This window comes from Adiantum capillus-veneris, chromosome 4 (assembly GCF_014529385.1).
Source record: "Adiantum capillus-veneris isolate H3 chromosome 4, ASM1452938v2, whole genome shotgun sequence".
NCBI classification, from domain to species: domain Eukaryota; kingdom Viridiplantae; phylum Streptophyta; class Polypodiopsida; order Polypodiales; family Pteridaceae; genus Adiantum; species Adiantum capillus-veneris.
This window is the reverse complement of record NC_140934.1, coordinates 166,441,471-166,468,562: the sequence shown is the minus strand read 5'-3', so window position 1 is coordinate 166,468,562 and position 27,092 is coordinate 166,441,471. Positions and strand designations below refer to the sequence as shown.

At 45.4% G+C, this 27,092-nt stretch overlaps 1 protein-coding gene across 2 annotated transcripts in view; it reads right to left on the bottom strand.

Annotated features, from left to right (window-relative positions):
- Positions 1–23,970, bottom strand: part of LOC147460314 (phospholipase A I-like protein) — a 113,268-nt gene extending 89,298 nt beyond the window's left edge. For both annotated transcript variants that reach the window (XM_086511397.1, XM_086511399.1), the window contains exons 1-5: positions 23,033–23,970; positions 22,221–22,368; positions 3,439–3,517; positions 3,200–3,353; positions 2,421–2,630 (exon numbers count right to left, since the gene is read on the bottom strand). In XM_086511397.1, the coding sequence (XP_086367523.1) occupies positions 2,421–2,630; positions 3,200–3,353; positions 3,439–3,517; positions 22,221–22,368; positions 23,033–23,698 (1,257 nt within the window). In that variant the 5' untranslated portion in view covers positions 23,699–23,970. The remainder of the gene's footprint in view (positions 1–2,420; positions 2,631–3,199; positions 3,354–3,438; positions 3,518–22,220; positions 22,369–23,032) is intronic.
- Positions 23,971–27,092: the final 3,122 nt, after the last annotated feature.

Below are 27,092 nucleotides of genomic sequence, written 5' to 3'. Positions count from 1 at the left end.
CTTCATGGAAGAGATATGCAATAGACTAAAGAGAGAAGAGAGAATGATACTGTGAGTGAAGGTTCTCTAAGTGGAGAGAGAGAGAGAGAGAGGAAGACTAACATCGATGGGGTCCCAAAGCCCCTTGAGAAGGGCCCCCCTCTCTGCCGCTAGAGAGGTATTTGCTTTAGATTGCACAAATGCTTATACAACGGATCTCGATGTTGAGATGTTGATGGGATCTTGTAGTAGATGCTTAATTCGGCGAGGCTAAAGGCTGAAAATGCAAAACACTAGGGATGCTGACGGAATTTGCAAACTCAACGAGGCTATGGGCTGATTTGGCACGGCCAATGTCGAGGATGGGCTGAAAACTGAAAACACTGATCTGCTGTGGTAAAAACGCTAAGGCTGAGATCTGCTACTGATGCTAATGCTGGGGGGTCTACGACTGCAAGGGTGCTGGCGATGATGATGGTGAAAATGCTGGGCTGAATCTACTGCTGATGTTGGCGATAGGCTGATGGATGAAAACATTGAGGTGGTGATGCAAAAACGCTAGGTTGTACTTGTGCTGCTCGGCACTGGTACTACGGGTAGTATTGGAATGTTGAAGAGATGACCCCTAGGGTCACCTATATAGGTAAAAGAAGTTGGGTCGAGCGGAGGGCTAAAATCCCACGACTTCTAGTAAAATGCTTGGCTAAATGTCAATTATTATTAAGTTATAAACCTATTAATAAGAGGTGCTTCATATATAGTTATTTCCTAGGCTTGATACTAATGATTCTGTATGGAACACTCCCCAGTGCCTACACCTAGCAGACATTGGTTGTGCTCATGTGCAATCAAAGGGTATGCAACTACTCTAAAGTGCCTAGACATACACGACCTGCGTACAAACTCACAAACTTCCTAGGCTGTCCTAAACCCTAGAAGTAGGAGTTAGCTTGTCCACATGCACATAGGGTTAGATATGCACATGAAATCCTCCCCTTTTTATGGTGAGGTACTAGTACCAAGCGGCATGGCTTCCGTGTAGTCTACCAACAACTCTGGAGAATCTGTGAAGGACTCTTTGTTGGCCCACTCTGCTGCAACTTCGAAAAGGACTGCAGTGCTTGCTTCTTTGCGCTGCATTGAAAGCAACACAAGAAAACCGGATCTCCCTGAAACAACATTAACCAAAAAACACGGAAAATGGTGTGCATTGACCGTGAGTTAGGCACCCACAATTTCACACACATCTTTTTCGTTTCTAATGACTCGAAAAGGACCGCTTCCTAAAAGACTGTGGATGAAATGCAAATGAAATATGTGACGAGTGCCATACTTTCCAAAGAGTGCTTGACCAAAATGTGATAAACTGCACTTTTCTACCTACAACAATCTTCTATGGCAAACCACAACGGGAATAGCAATGCTTGATGGAAAATCATGCTAATGCTTTTGTTGTGATTCTTGCCAAGGAATGAGCATGCAAAACTTATTGACACAATCAACAATGATAAAATACTATGTATTCCTTGAATGCAAACTTTGTATCTTGTCTAAAGTGATTTGCATGCTTCTGTGGTCACCCGTGAGTGAATCATGTGCATCGTGCAATATGGCACTCCTAGGAGAAGGTAACACACAAGGACGGTGACGAAAACACAAGAAACCGTCACGAATGAGAAACTCAGAATAGGCATACTGACTTTTCTTGCTGGAACCATACAAGCTAAGAAAATTATGTACAAATGCTCCAAGCTTAAGATGGTTGGCAGGAGTCGTACAATACGATGAAATCCTGCCCTGTGCCACGGTGAAAAACATATTGTGTGAGACACCACCTCAAAAAAGCTCGACGACTCTCCTCCTTTGCCCTGGAAGATCCAACTGAAGTCTCCCATTGGCTGCATAGAGAACAAACAATGACCAGCACAGCTCTGCCAGCTGTAAGATACCAATGCTTATGATAACTTGACCAATTTTTCTCCTTGTTTGAAAAGTTGACCGGAAAAATTTTCACTCTACGACCAACATCTTCTCATTCTAAGGGCATCTGTCCCAAAAAAATGTAAGAGCAGAAACATGACGATGCTTTACTACCATGGTGATGGCGAGCAGTAAAGCCATAATCCTTGTTATAGGTTTAGGTCAATTTTTTAGTCAGAAAACACGTTGCAGGCCAAACTATCTGTAGTCACAAAAAAATATACCCAAGTTACAGATGAGTCACCCAGGATTGGTCACCTGGTCCCAAGTTATGTAAGTTATGTAGCTAACGATGACTATTGCAACCTAATTAGATAACTCCCCTGAAGAGCAAAAGATTACAAAAATGTATGACAGCACTTCTAATGTCGCACAGATGTATGTGCACAAATCCGCTTATAAGCTCACTGTGCTCAGAAAATTTAAGTCACAAAAGTTCTTGTGAAGGTAGTTATGCTCACCACATGGCGATTGTCGCTAAGCATCATACTCAAAAGTTGGCGTACTGCACTTTCATCCCTCCCAATTGTTGACCTATTTCCATTGTCTTCCACGATTTTAGCAAGAGCTGATGCTAGAAGTGGATGTTGACAGGAAGAAAAGCGAAAAATAAGAGCAAAAAAAGCACTGAGCTTGTGCTTTGCCGCGACAAAATAAGAAGCACTCTCCATCTGTACATTCATCCAAAACAAGCAACCAATCATTCCCATAGCAAGGAAATATGCCCTCACTTACATCTGCAGCATGGTAGGCTCTTTGTTTTGACAGAATAATTAATATAAAGACACTTGACTTGAAAACAGTGAACTCATTATCAGCTTCAATGTTTATCAGAGCCCAAGATCCTTTTAAAACCTTAACCTATTGCAAGAAGAAGCCTCCGCCTTCTCCAGTGTTGTGTGTTACAGATTCCACAGGCTACTAAGACTAGCTACAGATTTTACTATCACTTTTAATTGAGCTAAAAACAGCTGGCCAAGCCAGCTGTAAATGATTCTTACCCACGAGGCACCATATGCAATGTCAAGCAGTCCTTCCTATACTGCTGAGCAGTTCTTGGATGAACGCAGAGATACAACGTAGATGAATCCATGCAAACTCCAAACTAAAGCCAGAATACACTAGTCATAACAGTATGCCACTTAAAACTATTACTACAGGCCAGAAAACCAGCTTCAAGGTTTGCGCACAACAGCATCAATTTCATTCAGCTATATCACAAAACCAGAGCCTCACTTACCTCAATCTGTATATCAACTTCTGACAATTCTTCATTGCCTTCAATGCGTACATTTGCAAGAGAGAGATTTCTCAACTTTGTACAAGGAAGAATTTCTGGTAAAAACTCCAGGGGGTTTGCAAACAACCGAAGAGTCCTTAATTCTGCCATAGCTCTGCAACAATTCAAGCGATACATCAGCCATTTCTATCATGTCAAGGCAGACGTTTATAAGTCACTAACAGAAAGATAACAATAACCTTAAATCAAGCAGGGGTCGAACTAGCTTGTTGTGCTCAAGTGAAAGCTCTACCAATGCCGAGCACTGCTTCAACTCAACTGCCATCGACATTGAATCCGAAGTCAAAGAACTGTAGATGTACAAACAGAATATAAACATTCACCACGTATATCACACACCAGGACATCCTCTCTACAATCTAACATGTAGAAGGGAAATGGAAATAGAGACATATATTACATGCATCAGAACATGCACTGCTTTGACAACCTTCTATTTTCTGCTTTCCTTTCTGAGTACACATGAAGTGTAAATTCCCAAAGGAGTGCATGCTTTGAGTCCACAATCACATACAGCAGGGGTTAGAGACTACCAACGCGAGAGAGAGAGAGAGAGAAATGAAAATGAAATGAAATGTTATATTAACGTCTTCAAAAGGCCAAAGTGACCTATGAGACCAGAAAGTTACAATGTGGTGGATCTGATATCAGAGTAACAAGATGACAAAATGACAAAATAAAATATTATGGAATCCTAGACTGCTGGGTGTGGACTAAGCAGCTAAAACAACTAGCTGGGATAGGTAGATCATAGGAGATCCAGCATCGGTCGCTGGCGGATCTCATCAATCTCCTCCATGGTCAGTAGTCTGACCGGGCGTTGTGCATGTCGAGCCAAAGTGACCTGGATCCTCTGATGCAGCCTCTGTCGATGTTGTGTAGTCCTCCGCAGTCGTGGGCGTCTGGATCTCCCCAGCTCATTCGATCAGTATGCCTCTGGTGTAAAGTGACGAGCTCTCCTGTGGTAGTAACTCCTCCGGGTGTCCAGTGGCAGCTCTAAAGAAGTCTGTGATCTGTCTCTGAGACTGGCTAATCTTTCCTCTCATCAAGCTCTCTCTATGTCTGCGCAGCTCGAGCAAAAGCAAACCCAGGCATCTCTGATCCCCGTACCGCATGACTCTAGAGAATGGTCCAAAGCCCTCTCTGAACAAGCAATGGAAGCGGCCTCATATCTCGTAGTAGACGGGGCAGTGGCATGTGTAGTGCAACTCTGTCTCAGGCTCGATGTCACACAGGGGGCATGTCCTGGCCTCTGTTGGTACTCCACTGTATCTCCCAGTCTTGATCCGCAACTGGTGTGAAGATGTGCGTATCTGGCCAATAGCACATCGTACCCCATGAGACAGGTGAGTGTCCATGTATCTGGGCCTTGTCACAAAACCATCCTCCGTAAGCTGGAGAAGATGCTCTCTGTAGAAAGCCATCTTCGTAGAAAGAAAGCTTTATTAACGTCTGCTAGAGGCCGAACTCAGCCTATGAGACAAATCAATGTACAACTGTCAATGTCCTCTGGATATCAAAAGAGGACAGAATGATAATAACAGTATGAAAAGAGGTAGACTAAGTATCGAGCTGCTGGTATGATGTAGTGGATGATGGATGGAGCCCTACTACTAAGGCTCAATGTGTAGGGTATACAAGAATGTAATGCATAACTATCTAGCTATATCCAGTACCATAGTGGGGGTGTAATATCTGATACATAGGTGATGGCGAGGTAAAAATTCCCTGGAGCATAATCTCTAGGTGTGTGTGGAGGTAGGCTATCCGCTCCTGGATATGACGATGATGCCTAGCCCGAATCACTATAATCTCCCCTTGATGTGATCTAGGGGTCATGTAACCTAGTGCTCGTGGTCTCCGTCTGGCTCGGAGGTCCTCAGCCCGCTGAAGTGTAACCCCCCTTGTGTCGGAGACGGCACTGGTGTAAATCTCTGGAAAAAGTCAAGTGAGCTGTGACCGTCGCCCGCCACTCGTAGTGGTAGAAGGGACCCCGTAGTAGAGCATCTCTATGATGTTGTATCTCGACCAAGAACTGGCCAAGTCGACGCTGATCTACTGACTCCATAATCTGACGGAGTGAAGGGAGCCCACGGAACATGGTAGTGTGTTTCTCTCTAATGTCACCATATGCTCTGCACCTGCAAATGTAATGCTCCTCGCTTTCCACCTCTTCCTGGCATAACCTACATATCCTCTCGGCACCCATGCTGCGCTACCTGTCTCGATCTCAAGCTGATGTGATGACACTCTGAGCTGACCAATCGCCACTCTAGCATTGTGTGGCATGTATGCATCCATATATCTAGGTCTCTGAATAAACCCATCCTTGGAGATGCTCAAAAAGCTATCTCTATAGTATAGCATCTTCGTGGGCAAGGGCTCGGGAGGGGTGATCCATGTCCGCCTCATATAGCGCTGCAATAGGTCCTGTCGCATAACTATGTTCCTCTCACTATGTGAGAGCTGCAAATGTGGAGCATGGGGATCATATTGGAGAGGTGATAAATGATCTATATCCCAGCCGCAGCGCGTCAGTAGCTGTATGATCTCCGCATATCATGATCCTGTGTCACCAGTCTCAGCTAACTGTCTAGATGCCTCAAAAGCTCTGCGTGATAATCTGCCTTGGTCCATATCTCGCATGCGATGGATAAAGCAGCAAACCTGAAAGAGAGCCTCTACGAACATGGGTGGTGCAGCAAACTCTGCTCTACCAATGTCGTGTGGTACAGAAGGCTTGCTACGGATCACCCGTGAGAGCATCAAAATCTGAGGTCTCTCAATCTGTGTCCAAGAGTAATCTGAGAGTCCGGGTGCCCATACTGCCGCTGCATACATCAATGCTGGTGTAACCAGAGTATCGAATAGCCACCCCTTTGTGCGGGGCTCTTGAAAGTGTGCCTGATGGCCCTGTCGCTCCAGCATGGCCAAAGCAGCATATCCTCGTGTCAATCTATCTCTGGCTGCGCGGGCCATAGAAAAGCGCCCTGATGTGCTAGCAAATGTGATCCCCGGGTATACATAGGAGTCCACCACCTCGACCTGACCTCCTGTGAGAGTGAGAGTGAGAGTCATCCGTCGTCGAACCTGCCCAGAGGTATGAAATATCATAGCCTTAGTTTTCCTAAGGTTCACTGTTAGCCCCCTCTGTGCACAGAAGTCATCTAAGGCCTGTAGATGTAGCTGAAGTCCCTCCTGTGACTCGGACACTAAAATGATATCATCAGCATATAGCATAATGTGAACCAGTGTACCTGAGATGTCAACCCCACCGCCGCCTCCTCGTATGATAAAATCAGCTACCTCATCGATGTAGAGCCCAAATAGAGTAGGTGATAGTGGGCACCCTTGCTTCACACCAATGGTGCTAGCAATGGTATCCGATAGGCCTCCTGGGCATCGTACTCGCCCCAATACCTGCTCATATAATGCATAGATCCCCCAAGTCATCTCGGCTGGTATCCCCAACAACTGAAGTCTCTAGAGGAGTCGCTCACGTGGCAGTGTCGAAGGCTTTGCGGAAATCCACAAAGCAGCAATAGAGTTTCCTCTTCCGTGCTTTTGCCTGGTCAATCAGACAACGCAACGTGAAAATGTGATCGATGGTGGAGAAGGCTCGTCTAAAGCCGGCCTGGCCAGGAGCGCGTAGCCCCTCTCTCTCTGCATAAGTACTCAACTCCACTTCCATCACTGCACCATTGAGTTTGGCCAACGTGTGGCCCATCATAATCGTCCTGTAGTTGTTTGGGTCCGTCATGTCCCCAGCTTTGTGGAAGGTGCTATAGTATGCATGGTCCACTCAGCTGGGAAATCCTTTGCGAGTGCCCTGTTAAACAGGCAAGCAATAAAAGAAGCAAGTGTATCGACTGCATATATAATGTGCTCACTCTGTATACCTGTATGATCTGACGATCTCCCATGCTGTAGACGTTGAATAGCTCTATCTATCATATGTGTAGTGAAGAAAATCGATACGGCGGGGCGAGGCTCTAGTGGCTGCGGTATCGATGGCTGATGGGGGACATGGTAGAGGCCCTCTGTATAAGTATGCCATATCTGTGGGTCCTCTATGGGAGTAGGGGGGCGAGGCTCCCTAATCCTGCACCAAGCTGTGGCTGCATCTCTACTGATGAATAAATGATATAGATCCCAATACTGAGCCTCCTCGTATGCCCGCCGCTTGCGGCGTATAGATGCCGCATCTGTCGTCTGGGCTCCCTCTGGGTGATCGTTCCTAATGCCTCCTGTGTGTGGGGGCGCCTGTAGAGCGCCTTGCAGTCATCATCATACCATCGGTTCTGGGGCATAGCCCCAGATCTCACTGTGTGGCCTCTATGTGTGTGATGTGGGAAGCTGCTAGTGACTGTCGTGTGTAGCAGTGAAGAGAGCTGTGTAGTGAGTGTACTCAGGGGTGCTGTGGGATCCATCTGAAGTAAGCCATCATAGACATGATGCGCATAAATGTCCGCCGGGTCCTTTGTGAAGTAGACAATGGTATGGGGTGTGCCTCTAGATGGAGGAGATGTGCAGGGTGGCCCCGCTAGAGATAAAGAGAGGTATGTATGGTCTGCTCCGATCGGGCAAGGTGGGACGGTAAAAGAGGTCACTACCTGTGTTGTCTCTCTGGACCCCAAGACAATCTACTGTATTGCCGCCTCCTCCCAAAGGAAAGCAAGTCAGTGCATCAGAGCCGGGCCACAGTGACATCCCATTATAAATAACGAGATGGTGTCAGGTGCCGAGCTCTAGTAAATGGTGCCCATATCTGCTGCTATCTGGTCCTATGTGTCAGGACACCGGCAAGGCCGGACTAGACAAGGGCAGGGCCGGGCTAGGCGGTGTGGAACGGGGAGTCCAACTAGGGCAAAGGGCCAGGGGCTTGCCTATATAATGGGTGGTTGGGTGGTGGACTCTCAGGCTCTAGCTTCCCTTGTCTTACATTGGTATCAGAGCTTGTGTCTATTTTGGGAAAGGGGGAAGGGCGTGGAGCTTTCTAGCCACTCAAGGCTTGCATGTGGGGGTCATACACAGTGGGGATCACCCCTTAGCAAGGTCGACAACGAAGCTGCAGCCCGTGGGCACGCAACCTTGGCAAGGGAGGACCGTCGGGTGCAGGAGCACCAAAGCGGTCGCGCTTGGGCTCGTTAGCGGAGCAAGGCCGTGCTGGTGATTTTACGACATAGGGCCGAAGCCCCTTGGGCTTCGCATCGACCGTCCCAGGCTCTCAAGCCTCTGCGCGCTGCCCGTTGGCACTATAGCCGACAGTGAAGCTCTTTTTTCCCACTTGAAGGGCGCCCACCCCCTTAGGGGTAGTGGCCATATACAACAATTTTAATCTTAAGGGGTGGTACCCACAATGGGTACCCCACCCCCCCCCCCAACTCCACTGCGTGCAAGTACGGCAAGGCCGAGCTAGGCGGCATCAACGAAGCCGGCACGCATTCTGACGACAATTTCCTGCGTATTACTCAGAAACTCAGAAATTTCAAGACAACCAATTTGGCGAAGTTGCAGTACAAGTTTTTGTTGACATCAATTACCGCTTTCAAGCCTAATTGATTCGACTATCAAGAGCTAGTGGAATTCCATATACGGCGGATAATTCAAATCATTTTCCACCGGATTACTCTCGATTTTGATGGAGTTAGCAAGGCTTCTATACTTTGCGAGTGCTCTCACTATCAAGTATTTTTTCTGAGTACTTCTTTCACCGCATTGTGTAGCCATGGATTCGGATATCAATATGACATTCGATTTTGAGCAAAGTACTCTTGATCCTACCAATGATGGCCCGCGGTCGGATCCTCTCAAGGAGAGTACCCGCGACGCTACGGCAGGAGAAGATACTTACGAATTGCTCGATATTCAAGAATTTCGTGCACTTCAGACACGCATGACAGTCATGGATGAAAATTTTAAAGCTTTGAATGAAAATGTTACTAAACTATCCACATTAGTAATTCAATTAATGCATCAGCAATCTAAGAGTCCTGCTGACACACACATGCATGAGCACGTTGCCACACAAGGGCAGGGCATTTCTAATCTAGGGCAAGGCCCAACTGCTGATACGTCGCATACTCTCACTACCAAAGAGGTGGATAAATTGTTAAAGAACACTAAACCACCAATTTTTAAGGGAAAAGACCGAGACCGCAATAAGGATGCAGTGAATATCTTTCTCAGCAAGTGGGATGGAATTCACGCCTTACGACGTACTCCGGATGCAGTCAGAGCTCTGCAAACGAGCTTAACTCTAGAAGGCAAGGCCTACAAATGGTGGATGTCTCTCAAGGAGAAGAACATCATACCACAGAGTTGGACAGCTTTTGAAGCAATGTTTAGCAAGGAATTTTTGCCTGCAAACGAGGCCAATCGGAATTGGACGGCTTGGGACACATGTTCCATGCACCAATACCCATCACTCCTTGAATATCTCTCTCACTATCGGGACGTTATCCTTAAGTTGGAAGGCTTGGATACCTTTCAACAAGTACGGGGGTTCATACGAGGTCTGACACCCGAGCTTAAGAAGTATGTCAAGACCCAAGACCCTAAAACACTTGAGGAAGCCATAGTGAAAGCACATATTCATGATGATCCTGATGAGAAGAAAACACATAATAGTCACGTGTCTGCTAGTATACATGGTAATACACGCACTCAGTATGGGCACAATAAAAGAAAATTTCTAGTTGCTAATTCAGATGCATCTAAAAAACCCAAGGGGTCCAAGGGTCCTCTCTTTCCTGAGGATTTTGATAAAGCCAAGAAAGAAAAGTTATGTTTTCAATGTTTAGGAAGAGGTCATGGCAAAAAGAATTGTCCCAAGGGAAAATTTGCTGCACATGGAAAGGAAAAAGCAGTGCACACGGTGCAACTGCTGCCTCTTGAGTCTTCCTCAAGATTCTCTACTGTGGAAGTAACACACACTGAGGTGGTGCATGAATGTTGTCTCATGGCAACCAACCTTTGGACCACGAGTTAGTACGTATGCACGGATATCTGCAAGGGCACAAGGTGTGCATCTTGGTAGATGACGGTGCTACGCACAATTTCATCAATTACGGATTGGTGAAAAAGCTCAAACTGCCTCAAACTCCGAGTACCCACCGCTACAAGGTAGCAATGATAAATGGACATGATACTGAAATATGGGATACTCAATGCCGAGCTGTTCCATTGGGAGTACAAGGATACTCTACTTGTTTGGATTTTCAGGTTATGAACATGGAAAGGGCTGATGTGGTTCTTGGTAGGGAGTGGTTGCATAGCCTAGGACCATCACTGAAGCGTAGCTATAAGCACAAAAGCTTGACGTTTGAATCCCATGGCGCACATGTGTTGTTGTTAGGAGAAAAAGATATACCTTCATCACCACTGATTTGTACCGCTAAGCTTATGCAGCTAGTTTCTGATAATGAAATAGATCAGGTTTTCTTGTGTTACTCACTGTCTCATTTTCTTTCTAACATTGAGTCTGTTGAACATTCCTCAACGCCGCATGCTTCTCTCTCCTCTATTCCACCAATTGCTAATTCTAAACAAGCAAACATTGCTAGTCAATTACAGAAATTATTAAAGGAATTTCAAGATGTATTTCCTAATGATTTGCCATCAGGATTACCGCCGACACGATCAGTACAACATAGCATTGACGCGGCTGCAGGCTGTAAACCTGTTAGTAAACCACCTTACCGTATGAGTTATTCAGAGGCTGCTGAGGTGAAACGTCAGCTTGCTGACTACCTTCGCAGAGGGTTTATACAACCCAGTTCTTCACCATGGGCTTCGCCTATCCTCTTACTGAAGAAAAAGAACGGCAATATGCGCATGTGCGTAGATTACCGGGGCTTAAATGCGGTTACAGTTAAGAACAAATACCCATTGCCTAAAGTAAATGAGTTGTTTGATAATCTCACTCGTGCTCGCATTTTTACGAAAATCGACTTGCGGTCAGGATATGATCAAGTCTGTATTTGACTTGCCGATATACCTAAAACTGCATTCCGAACACGGTTTGGACACTACGAGTTTTTGATAATGCCCTTTGGGTTAACCAATGCGCCCGCAACATTCATGACACTTATAGATAGTGTCTTGAAGCCATATTTCGGCAAATTTGTCATTGTTTTTCTCAATGACATCTTAGTCTATAGTGCTTCTAAAGAAGAACACTTACAACATCTCACACAGATGTTTGAGTTGTTACGCACAAACAAGTTATATGCCAAGGAATCTAAATGTGATTTTCTAAAAGATGAAAATTTTTATTTAGGACGTGTTATTTCAGCTAACGGTCTATACATGGATCAATCCAAAGTGGATACCATAAGAAAATGGCCTCCTCCTAAAAATCTAGAAGAATTACAGATATTTTTAGGATTTACAGGTTTTTACCGAAGATTCGTTAAAAACTATGCTCAAATTGTTGTTCCTATGACGGATCAACTAAAAGGCAAAGGTAAAGCTTTTCAGTGGGGATCTACTCAACAGCACAGTTTCGATACGCTCAAGGATACATTAGCTACAGCTTCTATACTAGCTATTGTAGATCCTTTGAAACCATTCGTTTAGGAAACGGATACCAATGACCGTGCTATTGGAGCAGTCCTGTTACAAGACGGACGACCGATTGCATTTGAAAGCAAGAAGCTTGATGTAACTCAGCAGAACTATTCTGCTTACGAACGCGAACTCTATGCAATAGTGTCTACCTTAAAAACATGGCGGCATTATCTTATGGTGCTCAGTTCGAGATTATGTTTGACCATGAAAGCATCAAATGGTTTACACAACAAACGGATTTACAGGGTCGAAAAGCCAAGTGGACCAAGATCCTTCAGGAATATGACGCCAAGCTAAGGTATCGCAAAGGCCGATACAATGTAGTGGCAGACGCTCTCAGTCGAATGCCAGAGATCAATTCGCTCTTGTTCACGGAACTTCGTAGTGAATTTTTAGATTCTCTCAAGGGCAAATATGAGCATGATGAAGCATATTCCAAAGTGTGGAGCCATGTTCAAAAGAGGGATCCTTCTCACTCCATTGACGGTAGTGTACAGTTAACCTCCACACCTAGTTCTCCTTTATCAAGTGATGAACTACAGCGATGGAAGCATTTTACCATCGACAATGAGTACCTACTCCACAAGGGGAGAGTTTGTGTACCGACGGATACACACATTCGGCGCCAAATTCTTTATGAATGTCATGATAGTCCCAAGTGCAGGGCACCCGGGAATTAGAAAAACTTATGCTCTCGTACGACAACAATTTTACTGGCCAGGTCTACATGGCTTTGTTCAAGCTTATGTCTTGCACTGCCAAAATGTCAATTTAACAAGGCAGAGCGCCTGAAAGCAGGAGGACTCTTACATCCTTTGGAGATTCCCAATGGAAAATAGGAAAGCACCTCTATGGATTTTATTGTAGGTTTACCAACCACTATACGAGGTCATGACTCAGTATGGGTGGTCGTAGACAAGTTGACTAAACTATGTAAGTTTATTCCGACCAAATCAACGGTTAAGACACTAGAACTAGCCAAGTTATTTATGGACAATCTATACAAATTGTATGGTTTGCCAAGTAACATTGTTAGTGACCGTGATCCCAAGTTTAACAACCACTTTTGGAGAGCTGTATTTAAACGATTGGGTACACAACTAAACCTCAGTACAACTGATCATCCAGAAACAGATGGTCAAACGGAATGGGTTAACCGGTACTAAAGGATATGCTAAGAGCATACGTCAACAAAAAACAGTCAGACTGGGAAGAATACTTACCTATTCTCGATTTTGCCTACAACAGTGCTAAGCATGTCACAACAGGTTTTAGTCCTTTCATGCTTATGTACGGGTTTCAACCTAGGTCACCAATTACGGTGGGGTTGGCAACCGAAAAACTCCAACAGGCTAAGGATTTTTTCCAAGACCACATGGATATGCTCAAACTTGCTCGTCAGAATGTCCGGAAAGGACAGGATCGGTATAAGAAGTACGCTGATGAGAAACGTCGGCAAGTTACCTTCGAAGAAGGGGAGGAAGTATTTTTACGTGTGCCAGAACATTCAGAAAGTCTGAAAACTGAGCCGACACCTAAATTATCTTCCCGATACTGTGGGCCTTCCAAAATACTCAAGCGAGTAGGTGATCGTGCCTACAAATTATTACTACCTTCACATTCTCGCATTCATCCGGTGTTTCATGTAAGCCGTTTACGTAAGCGGTTACATGGGGACAACAATGTCATTGACCAACAGGTTTTGGTTGATTTCATTGAACCTCCTACCCTACAGCATGAACCTGAACGTGTTCTTGATTATCATGAGTTGCGTACACGTCATCACGTACGTCAACAAGCCTTAATCAAGTGGAAAGACCGACCTGAAGAAGGTGCCACTTGGGAAAACATTAGTGTTCTTAAGAAGAAGTTCCCCACTTTTGTTTTGGAGGACGAAAACTCTTCTTAAGGAGGGAGTAATGTCAAGACACCGGCAAGGCCGGACTAAACAAGGGCAGGGCCGGGCTAGGCGGTGTGGAACAGGGAGTCCAACTAGGGCAAAGGGCCAAGGGCTTGCCTATATAATGGGTGGTTGGGTGGTGGACTCTCAGGCTCTAGCTTCCCTTGTCTTACACTATGTCGACAGAGAGCCGAATGGCTCCTGTCTCCTCTGCCTCCATAGCAAGCATCATCTCTGGGTCCTCCATCCATGTCATATATCTCACACTGCCTGCTGTGTGTCCGGGCATTAAAGTCCCCCATCACAAGCACCTCACCCTGTGTGGAGTAGTGTAAGATGTCCTCCGAGAGAACCGAGTATGGGGAGTCACCCACTGCTGCCTCTACTAAGGTGGTCTTCTCCTCCTCTTCCGCAATAGTAGAAGTGTCCTCTCCATGTGTGGCATATCTCGATCCTCTGGGAGGGAAGTAGCATAGCATAATGTAGAGCATCTGAGCCTCAGATAACTGTAACCTAATCCACATGTACCTCGCCTCGGGGTCACAGGCCACCACCTGGACTCGTCCTTGCATCCCACTTAAGTAGCATAGCTATGCCTCCTGATCCTCGTGCCGTACTCTGCCACATGGTCTTCCTGTAAGCTGACTCCCACTGGTACCCCTCCACTCTAGGTAACCCTCTCTCCGGGCTCTGATGTGTCTCTGTAAGTAGCAATATGTCATGTCTCTCCATCACCTCCTCTAGCCGTCCTGGGTGTGTCCATATGGCCCCGTTACAGTTCCAAACTGCGATGTGTAGCTCTGTAGGCACATCCTTTATCATCATCTCATAGGCCATGAACCGCTATGCGAAGGGTTTTCCGTTCACAAAGATCCATCCATCTCGGTAGAATACCTTCTTCCCAATTCTTTTATCTTAGGCATGCATGTTTGTCTATGTTTCACTTGAAGTATGGTGAGGTCATCATGTAGATAGATAGGGTCTCCCTCCAATGCCTTGAACGCCACTCTTTTTTTCATAAAGGCCATTTTTGCTTCTAGGTTAGTGAATTGTAACATGAGCGCTCTCTCGGTAGGGTCTCTCCCTACCCACCATGCACTCACGAAAGGGACGGGGGTTATCTACATATCCAAGCTTTGTGCATAACTCTTTCCCATCGTTTTCGGCGGTTGTCTCCTTGAGCCCGGTTACTCACATTGAGTTTCCGAGCTTGCCGCATCTTCTCTTCTTCTATGGTGGCATTCGCCAGTAGTGTTCCTTCAAGCTTGCGCTCTTCTTTAGTCTCTTCTTTGACCTCCTCTTTGACCTCCGCTTTCATCTTCTTCTTGATTACCTCCACCCATCCTTCTCTCTTGGCCTCTATCTTCTCTTCATTGTTTTGGTGAGCGCTTTTGTGATGTCTTCTCTTAAAGCTTCCTTCTCCGATTCCAGAATCTCTCCATTTTCTTTCTCCTCCATACTTTCTACTTTGGCTTTGAGGAGGTTGATCTCCTCTTGCATCCCTACCTTCTCGATCCTCCATCCTTCCATCTCCGCTTGCATGGCAAGCTTCTTCTTCCACTCTTCCGTGTCAACCTCCAACTTTGCAATGCGGGCTAAAAGGTCCCGATTCATCGTGTTGATATTGCTATCAACCGTCTTCTTGTAATCCTTCATCGCCTTGTCCATGGATTTTCGAGCTTCTCCAGTTTTGCTTCCATTTCGGCCTGTATGTAGCTAAGAGAGAGAGAGAGAGAGAGAGAGAGAGAGAGAGAGAGAGAGAGAGAGATTGAATTATCGTCCACGGAGGTCATATATGAGCTATGGGACCAGAAACAAAACAGTACAAAGGATTCCGTCTGATACATATCAATTAAGGTCTGAGGGTCCATTGAGTGATGGAAAAAAAAGATAAGGTGGAATGAACAAAAACCTAAGATGAGATAGGTGAGGAGGGGGGAGCCGGTTTGGGAGTTTGAAACTCTTGGATGATGGCTTTACCTCCTCGAAAAACTGCCCATTTCCCTGCTGTGCGCGCTTCTCGCATCTTTTGAAGTTCAGTCTTCTTGTGTTTGAGTTGGGTGGGTGTGAGATCTTCAGCAAACCAGATTTTTGTGTCCTTGAGAAGCTTCGATTGCTCAAGCAGCTTGACTCAATCTGCTTTGGTCTTGAAGGTAAGAATTGCATTGTTGGTGCGATGCTCGTGAGCGAGAGTGGTGATTGTCGCTGGATCCCATTTGCTTGACCGGTGGTTCAAGGTGGTCTCAAAACTCTCAAATCTGTTGTTCATGTTGAAGCCTCAGTGCCAAGTTTATTGTCTCAATTGCAAAACAAGACCAGGCTTGGGCTATCATGGCCAAGAATATGATAGACAAAGAAAAACTTTGCTCCAAACGTGGTTAGTGGAAAGGGGTTGAGGTGCACGACAAACTATTAACCTCAAGAGGGTCTAGCTTGAGACTAGGTGGCACCACGCGGGAGTTGGTGCGTAAGTGCAATAGAGCAACATGGGTCCTGGGAAGGGGTGAATTAACAAGATACTTCCAGAACTCCATCTCGCACTAGTCCCCTTGGCTGTCTAAAGCTGCAGGTGTAATGCTGAACCCTTATTAGAGAGAGATTGCAAGAAGGATGAACAATAAAGGACTCTAGTGCTTGACCCACTTTTGGGATGGTGACAACAAGTGTTGGACCAATTGGCTGCCCAATTTTAACTCAATGGCACTGAGAAGCTTCTTGTCAACTGAGTTGTTGAAGACCCTTGATAACATTCTGACGCCGATTTGGGAATCCACTTTTGAGTGGAAAGCTTGGAAATGGCCCATAAGTAGCCACTTCTTGAAACCTTATACCAAGGGCATCTACCAAGCATTGATGCACATGATTGATTGGGTCGCCCCTTTGAACAAACAATGGAAGAAGCAATGGTCAGAAGCTTGATGGGTCGGGGTCACAAAGAACATTTGGAATCCACACCCATGAGTAGCCGCTTCTTGAAACCTCATACCAAGGGCATCTACCAAGCGTTGATGCACATGACAGATTGGGTCGTCGCCACAAAGTGTATGGAACATGATTTCTCACAAGGCTACCTGCATTGCCTTCAAATTGTGATGCTTATTCTTGACGGCTATCAAGGAAACACTCGTTGAGCACCTACATGATTGTCTTCCTAGATTTTCCATAGATAGTCATATGTCTAGACTCATCAACTAATTGAAGTTATGACCCATCTACCTGTAACTGAGGGAAAGGGATGATTTGTAATAGATGTAAGCTATCTTTCCAAAACTCATATGACCTATTGGAACAACTGAGATCGACCTTACTAAAAACCTTTGCCCCATTGAGCCTATCAAGGATATACTCAATGCGAGGCATTGGAAACTTGTTCTTGATGGTCATCTTGTTCAATGCCCTGTAACCAACACACAAACGAGATGAACCATCTTTCTTGTGGACAAACGAAATAGGAGCAGCAAAAGGACTTACACTAGGACGTATGAATCCTCTAGCTACCAACTCCGTGAGTTGCCGCTCTAACTCTTCCTCCTGCGTCTTGTTCAAATGGTAGGGAGCCTTACTGACACGCTGTGCCCCCTCCATAAGCTCGATGCGATGGTCCTCCGGTCGCTCGAGTGGGAGATGGGATGGAAGATCATCTTGCAAAAAGAGATGCTTAAACTTTGGTAACAAAGTTGAATACCTGTCTGGAGCCTGAATGCTCTAGGTAATTGGAGCAGCATAGATAAATGCCGCTTGTGCTCCTCGTCGTAATTCACGCTTTACCTGCACATGAGAAATGAGAGGCAAAGAATGCAGACCCTTCTCAGCACGAATGATCATGGGAGAGTCACTCTTGGCATTTAATGTGAGTGTTGTCCTCCCAATCAATGAGAGGGTTATTGCTCACGAAACCATCTAATATCCAAAAGCATATCACATCCTGAGAGAGGAGACACGAGAAATTTCCTGCGGAAAGCAGCTTGTTGAACTGTAAACAACACATCAAGGCACTCTTTCGTGATAAGAGAGTCTATACCGGGAGCGAAGCCAGACACCTCGAGAGGAGATTTAAGACTAACCTCTAGGCGAGCTCTCTCAACAAGAGAGGCACTAATCACATCATGCATACTGCCTGGATCAAACAATATGATAAAACGCTGACCCTTTACATGACCATAACACTTCATGAAAGACTCATCAATGTGTGTGTCAGAGACATGAGAAGATTCAACTTGGTTAATTAAAGTGTTTGTGGTTGCTGTGGGTGCCTTAGATTCTTTAGGTGGGGCTGTCTTAGGACAAGCCTTCTTAATGTGACCCTTGACGTGACATTGATAACATCTACTTCCTTAGCATAAATCACTTGTTCTTCAGCCGTTATATATCCTCCTGTAATTCCTTGTGCGGCTTTTTTATCCGGGGTTAGCTTAGGTTTTGCAGGTGTTTTAGCTTTACCCTTGATTTCATTTTGAGAGTTCTTTTCGGAAGGATTAGAGGAAGATGGGCTAGAAGAGTTACCATTCTTACCGTTCTTACCATTCTGCGGGTTCTGAGAAGTCTAAGAGGTTTCTTGAGAAGTCTTGTTCTCCTTAGGCTTTCCCTTGTTGTGCTTCATCTCCTGTGCGAGAGCAATCACTACCGCCTTATTGAGATCGATTGGATCAAGTACCTCAACATCAAACTTGATATACTCGTCCAAGTCATAAAGGAATGCCTCTTTGCGCTCCGCATCCGATTTGCGTAATTGAGTGCCGAGCTGCAAAACACGATTAGAGAAAGATATAACTGGCATACCAATTTGCTTGAGACCGTGCCAATCATCCTTCAATCATGCGAGGTACTGGGGTGGCATAAACCGCGCCTTGAGCTTGTCTTGAAAGTCGGCCCAATTGAAAGAAAGGGACACGCCTTCCTCGGCTTCCTCTAGGTGCACGGTCAACTGTGCCTCTTTCCATGCGTAATACCAATTAATGGCATCACCGGCAAGGTACATAGCTTCCGTCAAAACCTTGCTATTTTCTGTCTTCTTAGTTGTCGCAAAATAAGCATTAAATTGATGCAACCAAGAATGAATAATAGTAGCATCCATCTTACCATCATACATACTGAAAGTCAACTTCTCGGTGACTGGGTTGTTAGAATCCGAATCTCGGCTTGCGCCACAGGATGAACGACCAACATCTTTGGTCGGCTCGGGTTTCGAAGTGAGAACATGTTGGACCAACTCTTGTATTCGTAGGTCTCTCTGTACCTCACGCTCTGTCTTCAAGGCCGCTAGTCTCTCTTCGGCCGCCAAGCGCGCTTGCTCCATAGCTGCCTTTCATTCAGCTTTTCTTTCTTTTCGTTCCTCGGCCGCCAAGCGCGCTTCGCGATCCAAGGATGCTTGTCTGTCTTGGCGTTCACGCTCCATGGCAACGCAAGTCACTTCTTATTGTGCCATCATGTCCATCATCGACTTTACCAAAGCCTCCATAGGATTTGGTGTAATCCGTGGCGTAGATGGGAAAGAGGGAGGGTCAGAAAAACCTCCTGGTGGGGAAAATTCTTCTTCGTCTCTGCCATGCTCATCACCTCCATGCGAAGTATCCATTCCGCTTCGGATAATGACCATACACTGAAGTCTTGGGTTCTTAAGTTCACGAGGAACTTGGGTTCTTGTGGTTCTTGGGTTTTGGGGTTCTTGAGAGTCTTGAGTTCTAAAGGTGCTTGAGGGTCTTGAGGTTCTTGAGGTTCTTCTTTAGCTTGCAATCTGTGTTAGAGAAGGATCTTCTCTTCACCCAAGTTCTTCTCTCCTCCGCGGGCGCACCCCTTAGCGGCCTTGCGCTCACACCAAGGTTGCTTTTTCCCACCTCACTTCGATTGGTCGGCCGCTAAGTGCACGGTCCGCTCTCAATAAGTGAAAAGAGGAACAAGGGGAGGCTAGACAAGCCCTACTTTCTTTGGTTTCCTGTCAGTCTTCAAAAACACAATTAGGAATCGACACGCCCAAGAGGACTTGGGTTACATGCGACCGCAACAAGCAAAAAAAAAAAAAATCTTGTGGTTCTTTCCTTGAGTGATACAAAACACTGCCAAAGCTCTGATGCCAATGTAAGGTGCAGCGGAAGTGAATGTTGAACTTTGCTCAAGATGAGTGCTCCGAACTGTGCTCAAGGTTCTTTTTACTTACGAAGGGAAGAGCCTTCCGGTCCTTTAATGAGAGAGTGCAAGTGATCACAAACAAAGTGGATAAACACTGTGAATGAAGGTGCTGAGACTGAGAGATAGAGAGAGAAGAATTCAACACCAAACAAGTTGTCAAACCCTCCTCCATGGGCCCCTCTCTCGATGGCGAGAGAGGTCTATGCTATTGATTGCACAAATCTGGTACAAGATGCTGATGCAAGTCGTGAGGCTACGATGCAATGTGGATCTAAGTTTGGAGACGACGGCAACGAAGAGAGCGGCGACGACGTATGGCTGAAATGCTATCTACTGGCTGTTTCTCTAACTGCTGAAAACGCTGATTTCCTACTGTCCAAAAACGCTGATTTGGCTGGCTGAAAAACACTGATTGGCTAGCTGAAAAACGCTGTTTTTCTGACCTGAAATCGCTGGTTTTGCTGGCTTGGAGGAACGCTAACTTGCTGGTTTTGAATCGCTGAATTGCTTGCTGAAAATGCTGATAGTACAGGGCTGAAAACGCTAGGGTTTCGGGGGGGGGGGGGGGGGGGTGGTTTCTTGCTTGAGAAGCTTTCCAGAGGGCCTGCTGTAACTTGGTGCTTGTGCTCTCCTTCCTCTTTTGCCAGATTCCACTAGCACTAGGTTTTCTTTTATGTTTGCTTGACTCAATTGCCCTACCCAGTTCCCAACAAAAGTCACTTAAAAATAATAAGTGAAAAATGACTAAAATAGGAAAAAATAGGTTCTGTGCACTGAAAAATGCTCCTGATGGATTCTAATGGTAATGCTGATGATCATGCTGTGTGCAACCAGAGGATATGTATCCTGATGGTAATGCTGATAATCATGTTGTGTGCAACCAGAGGATATGCATCTACTCTAAGTGCCTGGGTATGCACGGTCTGCGAACACACTCACAAAAATGCCAGAACACTTCCTAAGCTAGGCTAACTGAACCCTTGTCATTAAGTAGCTTGTCCACATGCACATAGGGTTGGATGTGCACGTGACTCTCTCTCTCTCTCTCTCTCTCTCTCTCTCTCTCTCTCTCTCTCTCTCTCTCTCTCTCTCTCTCTGTGTGTGTGTGTGTGTGTGTGTGTGTGTGTGTGTGTGTGTGTGGACGCTCCCGCATCGTCGACTTTGACAAAAGATGGGATGGATATGGCTGAAAACAGTGGCAGCAAGTGCACAACCTTGATCTCCCATGATGGACAGCAGCAACCTCCAAATGTATAACCTCCAAGAGCACCCAGTCGCACAAAAAAGCAAAGGGAACAAAGAGGGAGGGCGATCCAGTAAAAACGCTACAGAGAGAAACTCTATCAAAGAAAGAAACTGTGAGAGAGAGAGAGACAGACAGAAAATGTTGGCAAACTCTGATAATGCACAAGAATGATACAACTCGGATCGGTAATGGTTAACCCCCTCCCCCTCCCTACATAGGGAAAAAATCCAAGGCCCGACCTCCCTAGAAAAACCAAAAACTGGGAAAAAACACCAACGGAGCCCACAGGTGGAAACCAATGGCCCAGGGCTATAGGATAAAATGCCCTCCTAGCAGCATAGGGTGGGCAAAACAATGGAGAAAATAGGCCGAAAATGAGAAAATTACCTCAAGAGGCCGGGCACAACCACAAAACAACCCTCACTCCCTATGACCAACCCCAAGGAGATACTTGGGCACTCGTAGTTCCACCCAGACCGGCCAGAAAGGTGCCAGACTGTAACACATATAACACAAGCTTCATAGCTTAGGATAAACTAGCAAATCAAATGTCTTTGTCAATTTGTATGAATGGAAGAATGCACGAGCAAGATGAAAGAGGCTATCAACTACATGATTCATTAGTGAAATGCCCTCTTTATAGGATTTCAAGATACATCAATTTTCCCACCTCGATATATCTCATCAACTTGCCAACTCACAGATCCTCCATTTGGCCCTGATTCTCTCAATCAATCCCCTTAAATTAGGTTCACCTCCTAACCTTCTAAGACCTACTTACCTACTCCTATCCTCTAACATGAAACACATGGGATCTACCACCACATTATTATGAGACAACTTTCCTCACCCAAAAGGTTCTATTTCCAAGCTTTCTGCCCAGCTAAAATTAAAATGTATGATTGGTTCATACAATGCCACAGATTCAATTGAAGTAGCTATAGACTCGTGATAATGATTATGTTCCATTGGAGTAGTTATAAACCCATGATAGTCAGTAAGAAGCCTAGCACTAAAGAGTCATATAAGATAGAAACCAACGCCTTGGCAAACCACTTCCTATTAAAGTTTAGGACATTTTCAAGTGGCTAATAAAAAGCTGCAATATAATATCATACCAGGTACAGACACAAGCAAGTTGTGATCCAATCTTAGCACTTGCAAATGTTCTAATTGGCCAAATTCTGATGGTAGGATGGAAAGCTTATTGTTATCAAGAATGACCTTCTCCAACATTGGAACACGTGACACGTCAATGGGTAAGACCTGTCACACCAAGATGCAAGATTTAATTTTATTCCTGACATGGAATCGCATGAAACAGGACCTGCAGTAAGACTCAAGAGGACTTTTCTTGCAGGAAAGTTCTTTTAAAAGGCCACAATAAATGTTCGCTATTTGATCATGACCCTTCTTGAGAGAATTCATACTCAAAACTTGGTAAAACAGTGAATCCAAACACTCGCGTATATTCTCGCTGGAACCAAAGCAATTTGTACATTAAACTTCAGGAGAGAGTTCACATCTAGAAAAATATTTCATAACTTTTTAAAATAGCAAATCCAAAGACTCCATTATTGTGTGCAAGGATGTGCATTCAAACTAATACGCGTGCGTGCGTGCGTGCGTGTGTGTGTGTGTGTGTGTGTGTGTGTGTGTGTGTGTGTGTGTGTGTGTGTGTGTGTGTGTGTGTGTGCTGCCTTTCCCTTTGTCTACATTCAAAACCACCTTAGCAGTAGAGGCTCCATCTCTGTGTGTGTGTGTGTGTGTGTGTGTGTGTGTGTGTGTGTGCTGCCTTTCCCTTTGTCTACATTCAAAACCACCTTAGCAGTAGAGGCTCCATCTCTGTGTGTGTGTGTGTGTGTGGTGTGTGTGTGTGTGTGTGTGTGTGTGTGTGTGTGTGTGTGTGTGTGTTTCGGAAGGGTCTTACCGTGAGAGAACACCCAGACAGGTTGAGAACAGTAAGTGATCGCCAATGCTGAGCAAAACCAAGCAGTTCTTCCGCATAACTGACTGAAGTTGAAGCTGGAGGCAAAGATGGGCCACCCATTAGGCGGGTAAGTACACCCCAGCCTTCACCTTGAGGGTTAGAGCCACCAAGTGTTCTGGTAACGGAGATGGCCTTAAGTTGCTCTCTCTTCTTGGCAACGGTAAAATGAACTTTGACAATTTCTGTAGAGGAAGATACTTCATCGACAGAAAGAATGCAACTTACATGGTCATGTGGGGCAGGGAGGGTAATCATGAGCTGAGATTGAAGCTTGAGGGCAATCTGCTCCTCATCATCAGCAGAAGACCAATCAAGCTGGATTCTGTACTTGCAAAGAGTAGTGGGATCTGCTCCTGAAGTAATTGAAGCTGCAGTGGATGGTAATGTTGATACTGATGATGCGGATAAAGTGGATGATGGCGGTGGAAGAGGAGGCGGTAATGGAAAGCTTGGGTCGCTTGGGTTTATAGGCTGCCCATTTTTTAAGAGGATGGGGAGCGCAAGCTCCGTCGTCACAGGTCCCCTTTCATGCTCACTCTCGCCATAGCCAAGAACAAGATGGAACAGATCTGATTGCCTTTTCCAGCCCCCCAATGCCCAAGACATTGTGCCTCCTGGAAGATCTCTGCCACAACGTTTATTTCAGCGCTGAAATGAGTAACTGGGTTGGGTCATGACATCATGGCAGCAGCAAGCATGCTCTTCCTTGGCCCTTCTCTCAATCGTGATCACAGTCTCACTTAGTCTGCTTCGGATACAACAATGCAGATCTCCAATACAAGCATGAAGAAAGTCCCCCAGCCTCCCCGACTCTGGTTGGCCAAGTTTTTCATTGTTTCATGCGTGTCCTCATTGCTTAGCTCTTCGCGTTTTTCGACTGGTGGCTTTATAAAAGCCTTTTCATTATATTTTTTGTTCTTTTATGTGCTCGTCCTCGCTAGCACGCTTGAAGAAATGGTGAGAAAACCCACAGGCCTAACTAGTGTGGCATGATTGGTTTGGAGAAAATGGTTTAATTTCAGTCACATTGAAAATTGATCCCAAAGCATAAAAGCATGTGTATACAAGTTTTTTTTTTTTTCAAAACTCACAATGGTGAGTGAAGTATGTTAACAAAACCAAAAAATTTACATAATTAAGCAATGCTCATACAAAACCATGGCATCATTCAGACAACTATAAGCAATCAATTGACCATACATTGGCTAAAAAGGGTGCCACCCTCAACCAAAAACCAACAAGCCAGAACACGGGAGGCCAACCCCAATACTCAGGAAAGCATACCACATAGCAAGCCGAAAGGGTGGGGCTCAACGTCCCCATCACCAAAAAGTGCCAACCCAAGGTGCCACCATGACGACACCTCTCACACCGGCAAACCGCATGCCTCGGGAATGCCACCAAATAGAGCCGAATGTAGAACATAAAAGGCTTCAATCAAGCCACAACAAAGAAAAAGTCCACCTATAACCAAAGCTGTTGCCCCAAATCCAGCCGAAGCAACCATAATCAACAAGATCTTCCCCTACAAACAGGCTATAAGTCAGCCACGCACCATCAGAGAAAAGGAGCGATGCCACAAGATGCCACAAGTCAACTCAATGCTTGGCGATGGTCCGGACGGAAACACAGAGATAACTGCAAAATTTATACTAAGCTATCCTTTAAAACTTCAAGAACGCTTAAATAACTAACAGAGAGAGACGACACAACTCGGTGGAGTTCCAAGCCAAGACGTATTGGCTCCAAAGTCTGGCACCGCTTTCGGTATTTCATTGTTATTGCTCACAAAGTACAACTCTCAACCACCAATGGCCACACCACACCCCAGCCATAGAGAGCACCACCATCAAGATCCGGTGAGCAAAAATGCTTATGAGTGAAGCAGGGTTGTCGCCACACCCTTGTAGAAAAATATGCTTTTGCTGCAACAACAAACGCAGACAAAAGAAGGGGGTGGGCAGCCGAGTACCCCCCTTCCGGGGAAGCCCCTGTCCACATCCGCCCTACCCATCTAACGAACCATCGGCAGGCAGGAAGTCCTCCTCGTGCACACCTACCCACAGGTCTCCAGACATTGGGGGCCCCACACGGCGAGGAAACGTTGAGGCTACCCGCCGCTGCAAATCTGCGCGAGGGTTTAGTGTCCCTCAGCGCGAGTCGAAGCGCAGAGGCATTTAGATTAGTCAGCATGTGTATACAAGTTATCAATCGTCCAAACCTCACAAGAATGAAACATTAGAAGTTAACAAATGTTGATAGTAATAAAAATTTTACAGACATGAGTTCGGAGGATCATGATTAGTGCAATACATGCTCGCATGTCGTGCCCTCAAAAAAAGAAAAGGCATACTTATGTGTGGCAAGGAGGTGGCACAATCCTCACCCAATTATTATCAATCATGAAGATCATGCCCTTCCCCCGTATACTTGTTGCCTCCTTTTCACACACGTAGGTAATCAATACACATATGATCATAGCATAAGCATACGATGATTATTGTTCGTTATTGAGTGCATACTCGAGTTTCAGTTTATTGCCTTGAGCTAGGCATATGTGAGCCTAGGGGGCATACACACACTACACGTAGCTAGGGGTCATGATCCTAACCGCGTGTAGTGTGTGTATGCCCCCAAGGATATAGGATACCTCACATCTTTGCACACACAAGTTATAATGTGAGAGGGCTTGCCAAGTAGGTTGCACATTAGGATTTATCACATGGTTTGTCACATGTTATATGTTGACTAGTCATCCACATGTAAGGGGCTTACACACATTAAGTGCTACAAGACCCGCACCCTAACAACCTCCTCGTGTGGGTTTTGTATGCACTAAAGCACTCACAATACCTCCCATCAAAACACGCTAGGGGTAGGTACACAAGACACAATCCTCCCCTTGAACACAAACAGGGAAACAGATGCACAAAAAAAAAACCCATACACAAGGCAGGATACACAAAATCCTCCCCTACAAGACACATCAAGTAGTAGGCACACACAAGACTCCCCTGAAACAGAATTAAGTGAAGGAACACATTGATATCCCAGAACACACGGGTAAGATCCACAATCCTCCCCTACAACACAAAGGGTTGAGGAAAATTTGGCTAAAGTGCTCAAATCACATTGAGGTGATCTTACCACTCGGGTACATTTCTTCCTTGAGGGCACTGTTTGAACCTCTCATAAACTTTTGGTTTTGACACATGCTCGTAGCATTGCACGTGTTGTCACAAACTTTTGTTTTGCTCCATTGATGTTAGTTGTGATCCACGCAGAAGGATACTTACGTTCATTTTGTATGATATCAAAGAGGGCATGAATAGCCTAACTTTATCTTAACTTGCCATGTGAAATAACCCTTTGTAGAGGCCAACCTTCAAACTAACACACTAGATGCACACTGTGTGAATGGGCTTTTAGTGGGTCTCATTAAAAAAAAAAAATTGAAAAGTTTATGAGGTCGTGAAGGCTATACCGGTGTGGTGCCGAGAGATACACTCATTGTAGGTCGATGATGGGGTGGCAGCACAACAGGTTTATGAGCTCATGAAGCAGCTTATTGGAAAAGCAGCACTATTAGCATGACTTCTATGTAACCTTAAGGGTTGGGCTCCGGTGTGGGAGCAGCCTCTAATTAGGCTTAATCATGTTTTTATCTTATTTATTTATTTCAAGTCGTGTGCGGTGATGCGGTGGGATCTTCAAACATTGAAATGTGAGCTTTTGCAAGTGTGCTCTACAGGTGTGTAGCAACATGAGGTGGGTGTATTGATGACTCTTGATGAGGTCAGGAACAATGAATGAGAGATGGGCAAGCAAGTCATCACAAGGATGGCCGTGCATGTAATGCGTGATTGAGGCCTCGTGAGTAGCTCTGGAGTAGATTGATTGGGCAAGCTATTGTGAGCAATGAAAAGCGAGCTCCAATTGTTACGTCCAGCATTAGTTGGCAGTGGCTGTATAGCGCAAAGAGCTGTAAAGGCATTGAGTT